Raw genomic sequence first — 16,235 nt, forward strand, 5'->3', positions numbered from 1 at the left:
ATTTTTATAATATATATTGTAAAAATTAAAAAACCAAAAAACCGACAGTTACCAATTTAGCGTTTAGAATTTTCCAAAAAACGGTAGTACCGATTCAGTTACAAAAAAAAGCCCACAATTCGGTTAACCAAACCGTGAGCACCCCTACATATGGCCCAACCTTTAGAGAGTCCGGTTCACCTATCAAAAAAATACATTCCAACACCCTACTAACAACATTTGACATCCTACATCTCATACATGGCGAGTCCCACTTTTATGATCGGCCCCAGATTTATAGCAAGATGCAAGGGTGTCGGATTAAATTGGTAGGGTGTTGTAACTTGTTTTGTTGGTAGGTGATCCCAACTTTTTGATTCGGTTGCTCCATTCATTCGCTGTTTGTAATTTTGGTGTTCTACTGAATCTATATATTGGTTCAGCAACTTTAGAATTTATCAATTCGATGTTGTGTTTAGACTTCTTCTATGTGTTACATCACCACAGCTTGTAACTACATTGGATTTATAGATAGGTTACTTTGAAGAAACTAAAGGTTAGTGAATTAATTCTTAATGAATCAAGAGAACCCATTCAACTTTCCACCAAAAAAAACAATAAAGCAAAGAACCTATAAATCAATTTACAATTGACTGGTTGATATTAAAGGTGTCAATTGGACTGGATTTGGTCCAATCGGATCCAGCCCAATGTGAGTATTATAAATGGATCAGGTCCAATCCAGTGAATGTTTTGGACTAATTTGGATTGGTCCAATTTAATGTCTGGACCATCTAATCTGTTCAAATTCATTTTGATTTAGATTGGTTTCAATCCAAATCCGATCCATTGACACATATATTCTTATCTTATATCAATGGATCAGATATTGGCTAATCCAACCCAATCAAATATAAATTTGTTATAGACAGATCAGGTCCAATCCAACTTAATAAATACTTTGGACCGGATTGATCCAATCCAATATATCTTGCTGGTCCATCCAATCCATCCAAATTGGTTTTAGACTGAACGGGGTCCAATTCAAAACTGGCCCATTAATTGACACCCATAGTTCATAATGAGAATCTGGAAACTAGCTGATCCTATATTCAGCATAAGGATGAAACATGAATATTTTGGCATTTCAGTTGTTGCAACTCAAAATCCTAACTACACATCTTGGCTGTTTGACTATACCAGTACTCTATGGAAGTTCTTGTCTTCTATTACTTCTGATCTTCCTCTAGTTCTTTTAGACCTCTACGTTCATTACATGAACCCTTCCTATTCGTGCAATAATTAATTAGGGTTAAATTAACTACTTCTAGATGTCAGAGAATGAACTCATTTCTAATAATTCTATTACCTTTTTATTCTTCATTTTAAATATTCTCATCTCTACTGTTATCGTTTTGTAGACATATTATATTTTGTCTGTTGTCCAGAATCCACTCTATATATGTACACATTTATCATTTTAGTGGTTTGTTGCCTTTGATTTCCTTCCTTTTTGACATTATACTCACAAAGAAAGAAAAGAAATTAACTGTATTGCAATTCATTTCCATTATAGTACCTAATAGTCTATGGTAAACGTGTTCTAACAATTTCAGAACTTTTGTCATTTTGAAATGCAAAACCTTGTATTTTGTATGAATTTATGCTCTTCCAGACTGAGCCTTAAAATCTAACCATATGTTCCATTCTTTTAATCACTATGATGAATATAATTCTTTTTGGTCTGTAATAAAAAGGAAAAAAAAAACTGAAATTTCATACTACTATTTTACAAAATAAAATGTAGCCCTCTTACATCTATTTTGCTCTTTTTGTCTCTTCTCTCTTTTTTTTAATATTGGTGGAAATTAAAAAAAAAAAGCATGGTTTTTAAAACCAACCAGAGATTGAACTGGTTAGGGGTCTGTTATCGGGTCGAACGGTCCGACCATTCGAACCAAACGCTAGGCCCATTCTGACAAAAGAAAAATAAAAAATGGCCAAAACCGTTTGAACGGTTAACCACCCGGTTCAGCGATCCGGTTTTGGGGAGAAAACGGAACCAATCACCTGACCAATTCTCGGTTTTTCCGGTCTGACCGTCCGATCCGGTCCGGTTTTAAAAAACAATGAAAAAATCATTTTTTTGTTATGAAATAACTACAAATGGTGAAAAAAAAAACACAGCTACATTACAGCATGTTTCATGTAACCCCATGCATGGTTTTGAAAACTGGACGGTGTGAGGTTTGACCGGTGTTTGGACCGGATGTTGGGTTGGTTTTAAAACCATGATGTAACCCCTTTCATGGTAAGAGCGAGTTAAGGGAATTGAAGGAAGGAGCTTGTTTGGACACTACCCAACCAAGCATGAAATACAATACATTTTCTGTACAGCATCAGCTGTCTTAAAGGGACAGGCGTGGTCATGAAGAGTCCAAACAAATCCCATCTTTATAAACACTAACACCACAGAAACAAGAGCATAGCTTTCCAAAGTGGATGGCACTTCTGTGATTTAACTGAAACCCAGTGGCGGTTTTAAATCCCAGTTCCTTTATATATCGGAATTTGAACTAAGACCTTGAGATACCCTACCAAAAATGGCTGTCCCATCTCATCCAAAATCCCTCCAGCATCCATGTCCCAGCTCAAATTCCATGAAAATCAAAACCCTATTCCACTCTCATGTCTTCAGGCACATTTGCCTCGTCGTCCGGGCACTGACCAAAGCCAAGTCAGTGATCGCAGAGCTTTTCAAGGACGACGGCCGACCCGACTACTACAAGAACAGTATCAAGAAGAGCAAGAAGAAGAGGAAGCTGTTCAGCACCATTAGAACGCACTACAACTGGTGCTCCTCTCATGTCATACCCATGCCGGAGCCCGCCATGGATGGGTTCAGCAGCGGCCACAATCTTTACTACGACTCCACATGGAACTCCGTCTGCCCTGCGGAGGAATGCGAGGCGGCTGTGGAGTCTCAGCTCTCGGGGCACCTTCAGTGGCTTGAAGAGAAGGTCGTCGTCCCAGCTGCAGAGAACTCCACGGCAGATGTTGAGGTCGACGAGATTGATCGGCTTGCTGCCAAGTTCATTGCCAGTTGCCATGAGAAATTCAGGTTGGAGAAGCAGGAATCTTACAGGAGATACCAAGAAATGATGGCTAGAAGCGTGTGATCGATCGATATGGGTGTCTTTGGTTTCAGAGTTATACTTAGCTCCATTGGTGGGGTGGTGGTGTGGCATTAGTTGTAGAGTTGGTTATAGATTGGGTTGATGGGTTCAATGGTCATCCTCTTCCTTCTTCTTCTTCTTCTTCTTCTTCTTCTTCAACTTCTTTCCTTCTTTCTTTTGTTATCTTTTTCACTGATGGGTCTTGGACAATGGTATAAAATGTGAATTGATGATCAGGTTTTTATGGTGGTTGGCTCAACTTCTAAACCAGTTGCACTGAACTGCTTGGACTTTCTCTGTGTTCTTCATTCATATTTTTTTTATTCTTATTCTTGGCTTTTAAATTTAATTAACTTCACAAAATGTTCCGTCTCAAGGGATGGATCAAAGGAATTGTTTCTGGGATTTCACCCTACGAAGATTTCATGGTTGATTGTCATCAATCCTATGATTATGCGTTGCTTTCCAAAGCATCCTAATCATTTTCTGGGTCCTGTTCTTCTTTCTTTTTCTTTTCTCATCAAAAACTTTCCAAGTCATATGCTCACTCACTGTCAGTATATATCCTCTCTCTCTCTCTCTCTCTCTCTCTCTCTCTTTCTCAACAGCACATGTATGGCAGAGGAAGATCAACCTAGCACCCTTCTATTCTTAATTTTGACAGAGACCCATTTGCCATTGCACTGGCTTCATGTCTTCAACCTTTCATAACTCCACCCAGGAGGCATGAAATCTCAGTCTAATAGACCAAATTTCGAATTTTCATGGCAAGCCAAAAAGGAAACAAAAGAAAAGCGAAAAACTGTAGGCCCCTCTCTCCTTCTCAAGGGAGAAACATTCAAACTCTGTGATGAGACCACAAGCACATGCATGTAACAAGAGTGTACCCCGCTATGATATCACCAGTCACCAACATAATCAGGGCATACATACCCACATTAGGCTAACCACTCGATTATGTCACCCGAGGTACAAAACTGTACAAAGTTGACGTAAATCGTCACCAACTCTTTCTATTAGAGTAATTTGACCTATAAAGCAAAATCTTCTATATCGTATTACTAAGGCTCAGTTTGGAAGCAGTATACATGCAAATATGTGCAGCTTAAATGCATACAAAATAATACAAAATATAAAGTTTTGCATTTGTACTCCTTCCAAACTCAGCCATATTTGCATATTTACACTCTTTCACATACAAAGATTGACACCAATCCCTCTTATATAGTGCAATATATATTAGAAGAAACCATCCGGTGGAAATAATTTTATCACTGGGTGGGTTCCACCACCACTTATTCTAAACAAACGATTGTTGGATTAATTTGATTACAAATACACACTTTAGTCATCGTTTAAGGTGCAAAAGAAATTTGTCTGCGTTGCTCTTTCATTTGCACTGGCACAAAAGTATGAGAATGCTTTATTTGTCTGATGAAATAAAAAGGAATAGAATTTGCATTCTTCTCACTTGCACTCTCATGCATTTACACTAGTTCAAATGAAATTGCACTGTAAACGAACTGATGAACCTAAATTTTGATGTCAAAACAAGCAATCAGAGATGGAAAAAGAAATTCACTCGTTGGAGAATATAAGAACCATTAACCATTTAATATCTTCTTTATTAACCATTTAGAGCCAAGATCAATGGAATTCATATAGATTTAAGCTTAACAGGTCTAGTATTCAAGTAGTGATTATGGCTAGCTACTTGATAAATCTAATTCATTATATAGCTAGCTTGTATAAAGAGATGAGATCACATCTCCACCCCACAACACTTCACAGTACATTCCCACCGTGTTTCGGGAACATCCTCCAATAATGATATCATCAGTTCTGATACTATCATCAAGAAATGTTCTCAATACACGGTGGGGATGTGCTGTGGAGTGTTGTGGGGTGGCCCCTTATGGGGGCGGAGATGTGAATTCTAAAGAGATGGCCCAGGAAGTTATAAAAGTGTACAAGTAATTGAATGCATGATTATACGCATCTAATCTTGATGTTTTCATTTTTTGGTGGGTCATCATCTAATACTGTTTTCCCATTTAAACACTAGCTATACCCCACCTCCCAAAGAATTAAAAGGAAAAGAAAAAGAAAAGTGAAAGAAGTGGGGCCAATCCTAAGGTGGGTCTCCAACCAAAGAAAGCAAATAGCTAAGATATATCAGGTTGAACCAAAGCTGGACCAGTAACTAGCTTAGCTGCTAAGGGGTGGAATGAGTTATAACTAGAGACGGTCAAGTGTACTACTTTTTTTTTTTTAATTTTGGGAGGGAGTCTTTGTGAAGTAGACTGTGAAAAGGGTGGAGAGACATCAAAGATGCCTCTTTTATTTTTATCAGTTTTTGTTCCTTTATTCCATCAAACTACTTTTGATGCTTTTACGGGAGAGAAATGAAACTTTAATGGAGCCTTGTTGGGTTCCTTCGGTGTCCTTGACATTGATTTATGACTGCTTTTACAATAAAGTGATTAGCTGAAGCTTCTTGGGATTTCATTTTTATTCTTAACTGGATCAGCCCATCGACAACTTATCTATTCCTCTATGTTGATTTGTCATCCATCCATCCAAAATCCAAAAGACTGGATCAGCCCATCGACAACTTATCTATTCCTCTATGTTGATTTGTCATCCATCCATCCAAAATCCAAAAGATTGCATTTTTAAGAAGAGCATTTCTTGGGTATCTATTAGGTGCTTATCGTTTAAATCTTGGTTTTTAAAATCGGACTGGACCGGATGGTTGGACCAGAAAAATCGGGAACCGGTTAGGTGATTGGTTTTGTTTTTCCTTAAAATTAGGATTTCTAAAAAAAACCGTTGTTTTTTTGTCAGTAAACAGCTGACCCGGGCAGTTAACCATTCGAACGATTTTGACCAATTTTTTTTCTAAATTTTTTTAAGTTTTTTTATTTTTTTGTTAGAACCGGTTTGGTCTCCGGATCAGTTTTAAAAACCATAGTTTAAACGGATTCAACCCAAATGGCAAAAGAAACCAGTATGAGTTTAAGTGTAATCTATATATCTCTAATCTATCATGAGAATAATAAAATGAAATGTTATTATTAGTATATTTATATTTATGTGTACTGGTATATAAAATCTCAGGATGACAAGGGTGAAAATGAAGGTTCAAGTATGAGAATGGCCACTTTGTGCAAAAAAAAATGTTAAAGGTTATCCAGTCTATCCTTCCCGAGACCATGGATATGGGGATCAATATTTGGGTAATTGTCTATTTTTTAACCAAATGCAAATAAAAATTAGGTTATTTGGTATGAAATTCTTTTCTATCTCTAGTGTCTCAATATTGGGTAATTCTTTTCAATCAATAATAAGTTTTCCCTTCTACCAAAAATAATAATAATTTTCCCCATCACTACTGAGACCCATCTAATTGCAACACTCTGATCATCATTTTCATTATCTTCTTACTTCTTTGAGATGAATAAATATCTAAGTATAAATAAGGGAATCAATTGGACCAGATTTAGTCGAATTCAATATGAGTCCATTACATATGGATCATGTCCAATCCAATCCGTTGAATACCTTGGACAAATCTAATTCAATGTCTGGATCATTCAATCGGTTCAAATTGGTTTTAATTTAGATTAATTTCAACCCAAATCTGGTCCATTGATACCTGTACTCTTATCTTCTATCAATGGACTAGTTATTGGTTCAATCTAACCCAATCCAATATAAATAGGGATGCCCATTCAGTGGTTTGATTCGGAAATAAAAAATAAAAAAATAAATAAACCTAACCAATATTTTGTATAGGTCATTTTCACGAATCGAATTAAACTTGAAATCGAACTAAATTTAAATTGATTCAATTAATTTGGTTAGTTAAAATATAAATGCATTTTATACTTATATTAATAATTATTATTAAAATATATCAACATTTAAAATATATATTATATATTATTATTATTAATATAAATGGTAATGTTAATATTTATAATTGAAATATAAATATATGTATTTATTTTGGTTAATTTAGTTTTCGGATTGGTTTGGTTAAATTTTTTTCTCAAACCGAACCAAAATCCTAAAATAGATATTTCTAAAATCATAAAACCAAACCGAATCAAAAACCAAAATAACAAAATCAGATTGACTTATCCGATTTAGTTTGGTTTGGTTTGGTTCAGTTTTCAATTTAATAACTGAATTTGAACACCCCTAAATATAAATCCATTACGCTTGGATCGGGTCCAATCCAATTTAATGAATACTTTGGACCATTAAGTCCGGATTCGTCCAATTCAATATGTCTTACTGGTCCGTCCAATTCATCCAAATTGATTTTGATTATAAATAGTGGATTTCTCTTATATATCCTACAAAATGTTCTTTGGTGGAAAAGAAATATAAGTTTTTATTTTTCATGTCCCTTAAAGGCTTAAGATGATAAAATAATTCGTGTATTCCTAGAAATATGCTTCCTATGTCTATATCTATGCAACACAACTACTAACTCCAATTACTTTGGGACCTTTTGGCAAGCCTTTTTGAGAAGATCTTCTAATAGCTCTGACAGTCAAAAGATGCATTGAGTTTTTGCATTATGATCTGAGCAGCCTGAAGCCCATTTGGTTAAGGCATATTTCCGCACGAAAGCAAATAGAAAAAAAATACAAAAACTCCATTTGGAGCTCCACGAAAATCACCTGATTTGGGTTTCTCACATTTTTTTGGCACATTATTTTCTGGCGGCTAGACCGTGCAAAAAGATGCACCAAACAGGCCTTTCATTTTTTTATACCAGTTCATGAAGAAATAAAGTGATAAATAAATGAAGTTAAAATAAGAAGAAAAAGTGGAAGTCGAGTTTTTCTTTTTCATGAAAATAAATAATGGATCTCCTAATTGGGTCATTTAATGAAGTTCTAAATGACATAGGAATCTTCCACATGGCAAGATGAGTTAAGGCAGAGAAGAAGTTCTACAACTCACTCTCTCTCTCTCTCTCTACATCCAGCAGGGGTAGCCCTCCCCCAATACTGAAACCCCTAACCCCTTTAATCCCTAGTGAAGGAAAGATTCAATCACGAGTCCCCCATCATAATCAGCCAGAGACCTTACCAACAAGCTAGCTATGAACCTGTGTCATTAATTAAAATACACCGCATAAGTATTACAGGCAGTAAAGCAAGAACTACGTTTGCTTGTCTAAAAATATGCTTGACTTCAGCCCAATAGCCTTTGTCGGCCATTTTGAATCTCAGCAGTTATTATCACTTTGAGCAAAGCTCTAACTAATCAATGAGCATGGAGCTGACAAATTTGATTACCAACCTCATCTCCCCAAATAGAATAAACATGATTAGATCATCTAGGCAAAGACCTAACTGACCGGAAAGATGAGGACCTAAATGCTCATCCTATCTGTTTTCAAGGAAATCCACCTACCCAGAGGTGTCAATTAGACTGCATTTGGTGCAGCCCGATCCAGTCCATTACAGATGGATCAGGTCCGATCCAATCTGATGAATACTTAGGACCATTTTGGACCAGTCCATTTTAATTTTAGATCGCCCAATCTGTTTGAATTGGTTATAATTTAGATTGGTTCCAACCCAAACTTAGTCCATTGATACCTGTATTATTATCTGCTATTAATGGACTGGATATTGGTTCAACCCGATCCAATCCAATATAATTCTATTACGGATGGATCAGGTCCAATCCAATCCAATAAATATTTAAACCATTGAGGCTGGAGTGGTCCAATTTAATGTCTTATTGGTCCACCCGATCTGTCCAATTTGATTTTGATTTGGACAGGGAACCCAAAACTGGTTCACTAACACCCCTACCTACCCTGTTAGTCAATTGTCATATAATTTCTGTAAATTGGCAGTATGCCCAAATCTATTCCTCTCCTCTATCAAACCAAACACAACCAAACAACCTCATTCATGTAGGCAATTTCCCTAGCCTAAGTTGGATCTTGCTATAAAACATGTACCTAGTTCTAAGCTGGGCCTAACTAGACTTTAAGTTGTTAAGCTCAACCCATTCAAATATTGGCCACCCTTGATGACTTGCCCATCTTATACTAACCTGGTACCAATGCAATTTTCTTTCTCAATTATGGTTGTGAGCTTCCTTATAGAACTTTTCCTTCGATATATATGGCTAACAGAAAACCAAAATAGCTTGTCTTCATTACATCTGCTCACTCTCTTTATTAATCTACTTTTATATCTTCATAATAGAAGTAGAATAATTTTTCAATTAGAGGAGCAATTTGGACAGGCTCGGATTAGGCTTTTATCAAATTTTGAATGGGCTCAACTCAAAGACCCAAACCTGGAATAGTGTAAAATGTTAACTCGGGCCAACCGACATTGTCTCTATTTGCAATTCCCCCACCTAGAAGGAAAATGCCGACCCTATATAGTTGGGACAAAGCTTAACTGAGTTAGAGTTTTCCTTTTTTTCATGTCAAAAAACCTATTATTATGATCTGACAGATCTGATCTAATCCAATGGCAATTACATTGATCCGAGAATTAATTCTGATGAATTGTTTTTTATTCTAAAAACCATTTTCAAGTTTGAAAGTACGAAAATTGTTGGAAGTAATTCTTCTTTTGGAGCTAAAAGACTTTATTTAAGGAATGACTTTTTCTAGCTAAAAACTCAATCCTTGAATAGTGATTCTTTAGAATAGAATTTTTAGGTTTTTAGCCAAACATTAGGAGTGCAGCTTGGGCGAGTTCGGGTTGAGATTTTGTCAAATTTTGGATGGACCTAATTCAAAAGCCCGAGCCCGAATCAGTGTAAATTCAAATTGCACCCCTACCAAACATAGCCCTAATTTTCAACCTAGTGTGTAGAATGTGTAAGCTTTTTTTTTTTTTCTTTTTTCTTGGGGGGGCAGGGTGCTCCTTTCTTCTTATCCGAAAGAAATTGCCCTACCACTTAAATATATTTGGTGTTACATTGGTACACTAACCTTGTGGCCCACATTAAACAATCACCGCTGATTAATGAAATAGATGATCTAAGATGAACAAAGAAACTAGCAGTGACCTGATCCCGTAAAATCTTCCAATTCAAAAGTGCTCCAGAGGAACATCATAGCAGACGACCAAACATGAGCCAAGCCTCCCACAAAGCAATGTTTTGAGTTGGTGGGCCAAAAGATTGATCCATCCAAAATTTCCTTGAGCCCACAGGCCCACTATGGCAGATGTCCTTTGCATAGTTGCATGCATTAAAAGAGCCTCCCCGATCAGTCAAATTTCAATGTGTGAAAGGGAGGAAGACCGGATCCCACCATTTATGCGAATAATTAGAAGAGATGAGAACTTGAGAAGGATGATTTAAGAAAAAGACAAACCTTGGGCCATGGGCCCCCGAAACCATGGAATGGTCTGGGCTCTGGAATGCCCATATATGGATATGCGTCTCATCTCATGTGCAGAGAATTGGGCCCACATTTCCATAAGTGTACAAAAGAATTATTTCCACGCTTCAGAAAGCTATATACAGATCCAAATGGTTATCGAAATTGTCACGTTTGGACTTACCCCAGGGTAGGTTTTTCTTGGCCCATATTTGAATGAACTTCGATTTTACGAAGGGCCTCTCACATGGATGGTTGTTTCTCTGTTCTCAGATTGGAATCTATCTTAACACCTCGGGTACCCAAAATGTATTGGGAAACCAAAGTTGTGCTGTAAAATAGAATGGTTGGATTGCAGCCGTCTCCCCCCAAAGCTTATTTTGGCCCGGTTTCTCCATTGTGGGCCCTATTCTGTTGTGGGTACCAAAACTCAGTTCACGCAACAATTTTTATCTGTTAAGAATCGTGTGGAATCTTATAGATAAAATGTCAAAGGCCCAATTATCAATTTAGCTTTATCTGTCCCAAAAATAAAAAGAAAAAAAAGAAAAGAAAATTAAAAAGACAATAATCAACTCATATGCATACGTACATACATTTGACAAATATTTTTTATAAGAATCAAAACCCTTAATTTCTGTATTAAAAAAAGCTTATTTTCATTTATCTAAATTTCTATCCTTATTTAGGGACCATTTGTTAACCGCTTAAGTGGCTGAACTGAATGATTTATTCAGTGAATAAGTCACTAAAACACTAAACAATAAGGTTTTTTGATAATGAGCTATAAGCTATTCAGCTATATCATTTCAGCCACTTTTAAACATCCCCAGGAAGTTAGTCTCAGTTTGGAAAGAGTACAAATAATATAAAGCACAAGGTTTAGCATTCTACATATTTGTATTTGTATTCCTTTCAAATTGAGCTTAAGGCTGAGTTTGAAAGGAGTATTAATACAAATATGTATGATGCAAAACCTTATATTTTGTATGCATTTGTACTTCTATTTTACATATTTATATTTGTATTTCTCAGTTTAGAAGAAGTACAAATATAAATATATAGAGTGCAAAATATTATATTTTGTATATATTTGTACTGTACATATTTGTATTTGTACTCTTTCCAAACTAAGCCTGAGAGCTGTACTGAAGATTCAGCTAAACTTGTTCAAAGAGATTGAAATGGACATTCCTTCAAATGACGACTGACTGACAGCCAATTTGGTATCTCCTGATTTCTCACCAAACTAGCTTATGGGCTGTCTCTGTGGTGTGAGGCCCACATTGAAAAGCCAGAAACATCTACACTTCACGCTTACAAACGGAGGCACTTGGTAAAAATGGCCCTGGCTTACACTTGTGACATGCTAATGGGCTGAGGAGGTGGTCAGTCCAGTCAAGAACCACTCACTTGACTGGACAAACCACCAAACCAATTGAAAAGTGTCAGAGAAATTTGGTCATGGCTACGTTGGTTTTGGCATGATTTTGTATCTTTGTTGCGTGAATCAGACAAAGCATAGTAGATAAGTAGAACCCATACACCACATGAAAGCAATGGCATGAGAGACATGGACAAAAAGCCTAAAGCAAAATTGGACCACTCCACTCCACCCTACCGGTGTTAATTTGCATTCGTCGATATGGATGCCCAACCCTTAAATATAAGTGAACAGTTTTGTCTTAATACCTTGGGAAGAAAGGTTGTTGGCTCCGTTCTGTCATTTTTAAGGTGGTGAAGTTTGTAATCCAGATTGTACCTCAAAAAAGGGAGGGACCTTCAAGCATATCCATTGATCATTTGTCTCCATCTTTTAGTAACAACTTTATTTGCATCGAGCTAATCAAATGGTGGGGATCATTTCAAATTCAAGATTTCGTTCGTTGCACTTTGTGCGCATGAGTTATTTTAAGCATTTTCAGACCAGACGTCTACACTCCACAGTATTCAATCAATGATTAATTCTTCTTCTTAGTTCTTATTATTATTATTATTATTATCTTTTCTATATTTATTGATTAGAATCTATCCCTTTTCTGTGTTTGGTTGCAATGTAAATAAATTTATATTGATGCAAAATTATGGTAATGCAAATGAATTGAGCGTAAATTCTGCGCTATTGTTATTTTAAATTTTAGTTTATTTTATTTGATTGCAGTACAAATGAAGTAAATTAAGACATGAAGGAAAATAAAATAAAATCCAAAACAAAATTAAATGAGAATTTACATTTTTTTTTCATTTGTACTCCCATGCATTTATACTAGTGCAAACAAAATTGCACTACAACCAAACACTGTTTAGTATCAGGTTGGAAGGAGTACAAATATAAAATATATAAATATGTACAATGTAAATATATATAAAATAATATAAAATATAAGATTTTACACTCTATACATTTGTATTTACACTCTTCTCAAATTGAGACTTAGGCTCAATTTGGAAGGAGTACAAATATAAATACGTACAGTACAAATACATACAAAATAATACAAACTACATAGTTTTGTACTTTGCATATTTGTATTTGTACTTCTTCTAACTGAGCTTTAATAAAAAAAAAATTAAGGTTATATTTGGATAAGCTTTGAGGTTTATACTTTTAGGTTATGTTTGGTTTGAAAGGAAAAGGTGGGAAAGGGGAAGGAAACCTATACAAGAAGGGATTTCCCAACTTCTTCCAAACCAACCAGTCTTATAGTCAAAAAGACAAAAAACAAAAGCTCCAATTTTACTACTTTGGGGCTTTTTGCTTCAAATAATAATATTTTTAAAAATAACTCTCACCAACCACTCAAAACATTTTATTGTTCAATTCTTTTGCTTGCAAAGCTCAAAAACAAAAGCCTAAAGAAACCACGTAGAAAAGACCTCCAACCATAAGCTCAACATCACGCACTTTTGACACGACCTCCAAGCAAACTGGTCGTTTTTCCTTTTAACTTTTTCAGGTAGGTTTTTTCCTTTCTATCGAATTCATTTACTCATTTAGTATGCTTTGAAGCATCAACATTTAGGCTATGTTTAGTTTGAAGGAAAAGGTGTGGACTTTTTCCTTCAAACCAAACACAGCCTTAGGGTGAGTTATTTTATTGGATTTGAGAGACTAAAAGTGATTTGTGAATTGTGAGTAAACAATGCACTCTATCCAGAATAATGGGACACACAAATGTAACTCTATGTTGATTGGGATTTACCATCGAATATGTATATGTGATGAGCCTTGGAAGTCTACTCGTTTGCTTGTTAAGTTGAGCTAGAAAATTAGTCTCAAAGAACCATTCAACCTAAAAGCTTAAGTTGTTAGGTAAGATCTTTGAATAGGTTGATATCTCTAACACTTCCCCTTACACGAAAGCCCATTGGGCTTTAAGTTTGAACAAGCATAAGTCCACTCATATCTTGTTCTGAAAATTAATTATAATGAAGATAATGAAGATTGAACACTAGACTACTTGTTCAAAACGGCTCTGATACCATCTCAAAGAACCTTCAATCTAAAAATTTAAAACATTAGGTAAGGTCCTTGAATAGATTGATATTCTCTAACAACTAGAATGGATTTGATTTATAATTTGAATAGAAATAACAACAAAGCTTGGTAGGGTGAGATCCTTGTCATATGTACTTTTATTTTGAATGAAAACTAATTCCCACACCAACCATTTTGAGTGAGAAGCCAAGCCACAAGTTTGAAGTTAAATAGAAACCTTCGTACATGAGGGCTTAGTGTCCCTACGAGGAAAAAGCATGGCGGTTTGGAAAATACATTTTGGGCTGTTTTGAAGCTTCCTGCACATGACATGTTACCTCACTTAGGTGCCCGATGACCCGGTAGTAGATATGGTCATTGGGCATCTCTCCAAATGTGGAGCCATGGGATCAAATCTGTCGTAACTGCAGGCTCTCGGTGATAATGTTAATGGATTTCGCTTACATCTTCCATACTCATCACCGGGAAATATTCTCAATACACAGGTGAGAGGTGCAGCGCTGGTGAGACGCCAATCTGATCTCTAGAAAGACAGCCCACTTAAGTTTTTTTTTTCTGTCTTTTTAATCAAAAATATTGAATGCAATTGCCCTTTTAACCCACACACAAGGCGTTATGCATATGAAGCTTCATAACAGCCTAGACTGTATTTTTGAAACAGCTTAGCTGATCTCCCCATGCCACTGTCTTATCCAATATTTTTCCCAACTCATCTGAATCAAATGAGGATTTGATAGTCATTAGGGGGTTCTAGTTCGGGCTGGTTAGGTTGGGCTGTGGCTAATATATATATATATATATATATATATATTTCTAAAATACATATTTCAGTTTTAAATATATATCCAGAAAATTAGGTGGCCATGGGGGGCATGGATGAACTTAGAGCTGAAACCGACCCAATCCGACTCAAACCGACTAGGTCGGTTTTGCTTAACACTGGGTCGGTTTCGGTTTCCATCTCAAGTAACCCGACCAAATCAAATCGGTTGGAAAAACTCAGTAAACCAACCCAACCCGACCCGCGAACAGTCCTACACAGTACATATTGTATTTACACTCTTTCCAAACTGAGCCTTAAGATTAAAATTATTGATACATATGCATATTATAGGGGTCTAAGTCAAGTACCCGATTTGAGATTTCAATCCCAATTGAAATTCAGATTTCTTACCCACAACAACTCTACCCACACCTAACTAGATAACATCCCAACCACACATGGGAAACATCTCATCCTCTTACATGTTATTATGTAGGGAAGATGTCTCCAATTCAGGGAGGTAGTGTTTTGTGGGTAAATGTGGTAAAATTCTTATGGGTAGGAAATCCAGAATCCCCAAGTTGCACACTAATGTACAACGAATCTAAATTTTCTAGAGATAAAATCATACACAACAGACTGAAGAACCTATCATGATTCATGAATGAATATATCAATGTTCCTTATAAATACTAGATTGTTCAGCCTACTATACTGTGCATGATCCATCTGGTCCGTTATAACCATTGTACCTACCAAATCGAATCAGACAGTTCGGATCCCCCTTCTCTCTCTCTCTCGGATGATTTGCCAATAGTTAGTGAACCCTTTTAAGAGGAATACAAAGTAACGAGGGATGATGTGACTAAACAAATGCCTTATTGTTTTATCTTTAACTAAATGCCTTATTGTTTTTTCTTTAAATAAATAATGTTTATGGTTTATCATAATCACAGTTATATACCATTCAACTAAATGCCTTGTTTTTTTTTCTTTAAATGAATAATGTTTGGCATCGATACCGTTTTCTGAGAAAACAGCGCCATGTAGGCATCAGATCAGAGAAAGTGATACTTCAAATAACATCTTCTTGTTTGGTATTGTTTTTCTAGAAAAAATGTTGCTCCATATCGTACCTTGAAAATCAGGAAAGTGTGGTCTAGAGCAACACCAAATTTAATATTTTCTGAGAAAATAGTGCAGTATTGCCAATGGTGCAATGATGTGGCATCATCTTGGACGTTGAATAATATAAAACATATTAAAAACGTTGTTACCAGCAGTGATACCAAATAAAACCAATATTATTTTCTTAGAAAATAGCCTATATAATAGCACCGATTCCAAACAAAAAATAAGCATCATTTTTTTCAAAAAACAATATTTACAATTCAATATGCCCAACATTAATTTTCTTAAAAGATGGTGCGACATTTC

At 35.8% G+C, this 16,235-nt stretch overlaps 1 protein-coding gene across 1 annotated transcript; it reads left to right on the forward strand.

Moving 5' to 3' along the window:
• Positions 1-2,555: 2,555 nt before the first annotated feature.
• On the forward strand, positions 2,556-3,414 carry LOC148872704 (uncharacterized). The gene has a single exon (XM_088971809.1). The coding sequence runs from the start codon at positions 2,583-2,585 to the stop codon at positions 3,156-3,158; it is 576 nt and encodes a 191-aa protein (XP_088827935.1). The 5' UTR covers positions 2,556-2,582; the 3' UTR covers positions 3,159-3,414.
• Positions 3,415-16,235: the final 12,821 nt, after the last annotated feature.

Source organism: Nelumbo lutea, chromosome 2 (genome assembly GCF_056320005.1).
Source record: "Nelumbo lutea isolate HS-2025 chromosome 2, American lotus-T2T, whole genome shotgun sequence".
Lineage (NCBI taxonomy): Eukaryota > Viridiplantae > Streptophyta > Magnoliopsida > Proteales > Nelumbonaceae > Nelumbo > Nelumbo lutea.

Coding starts and splice junctions, on each gene's coding strand:
- LOC148872704 (XM_088971809.1), top strand. CDS start 2,583: ATGGCTGTCCCATCTCATCCAAAATCCCTCCAGCATCCATGTCCCAGC.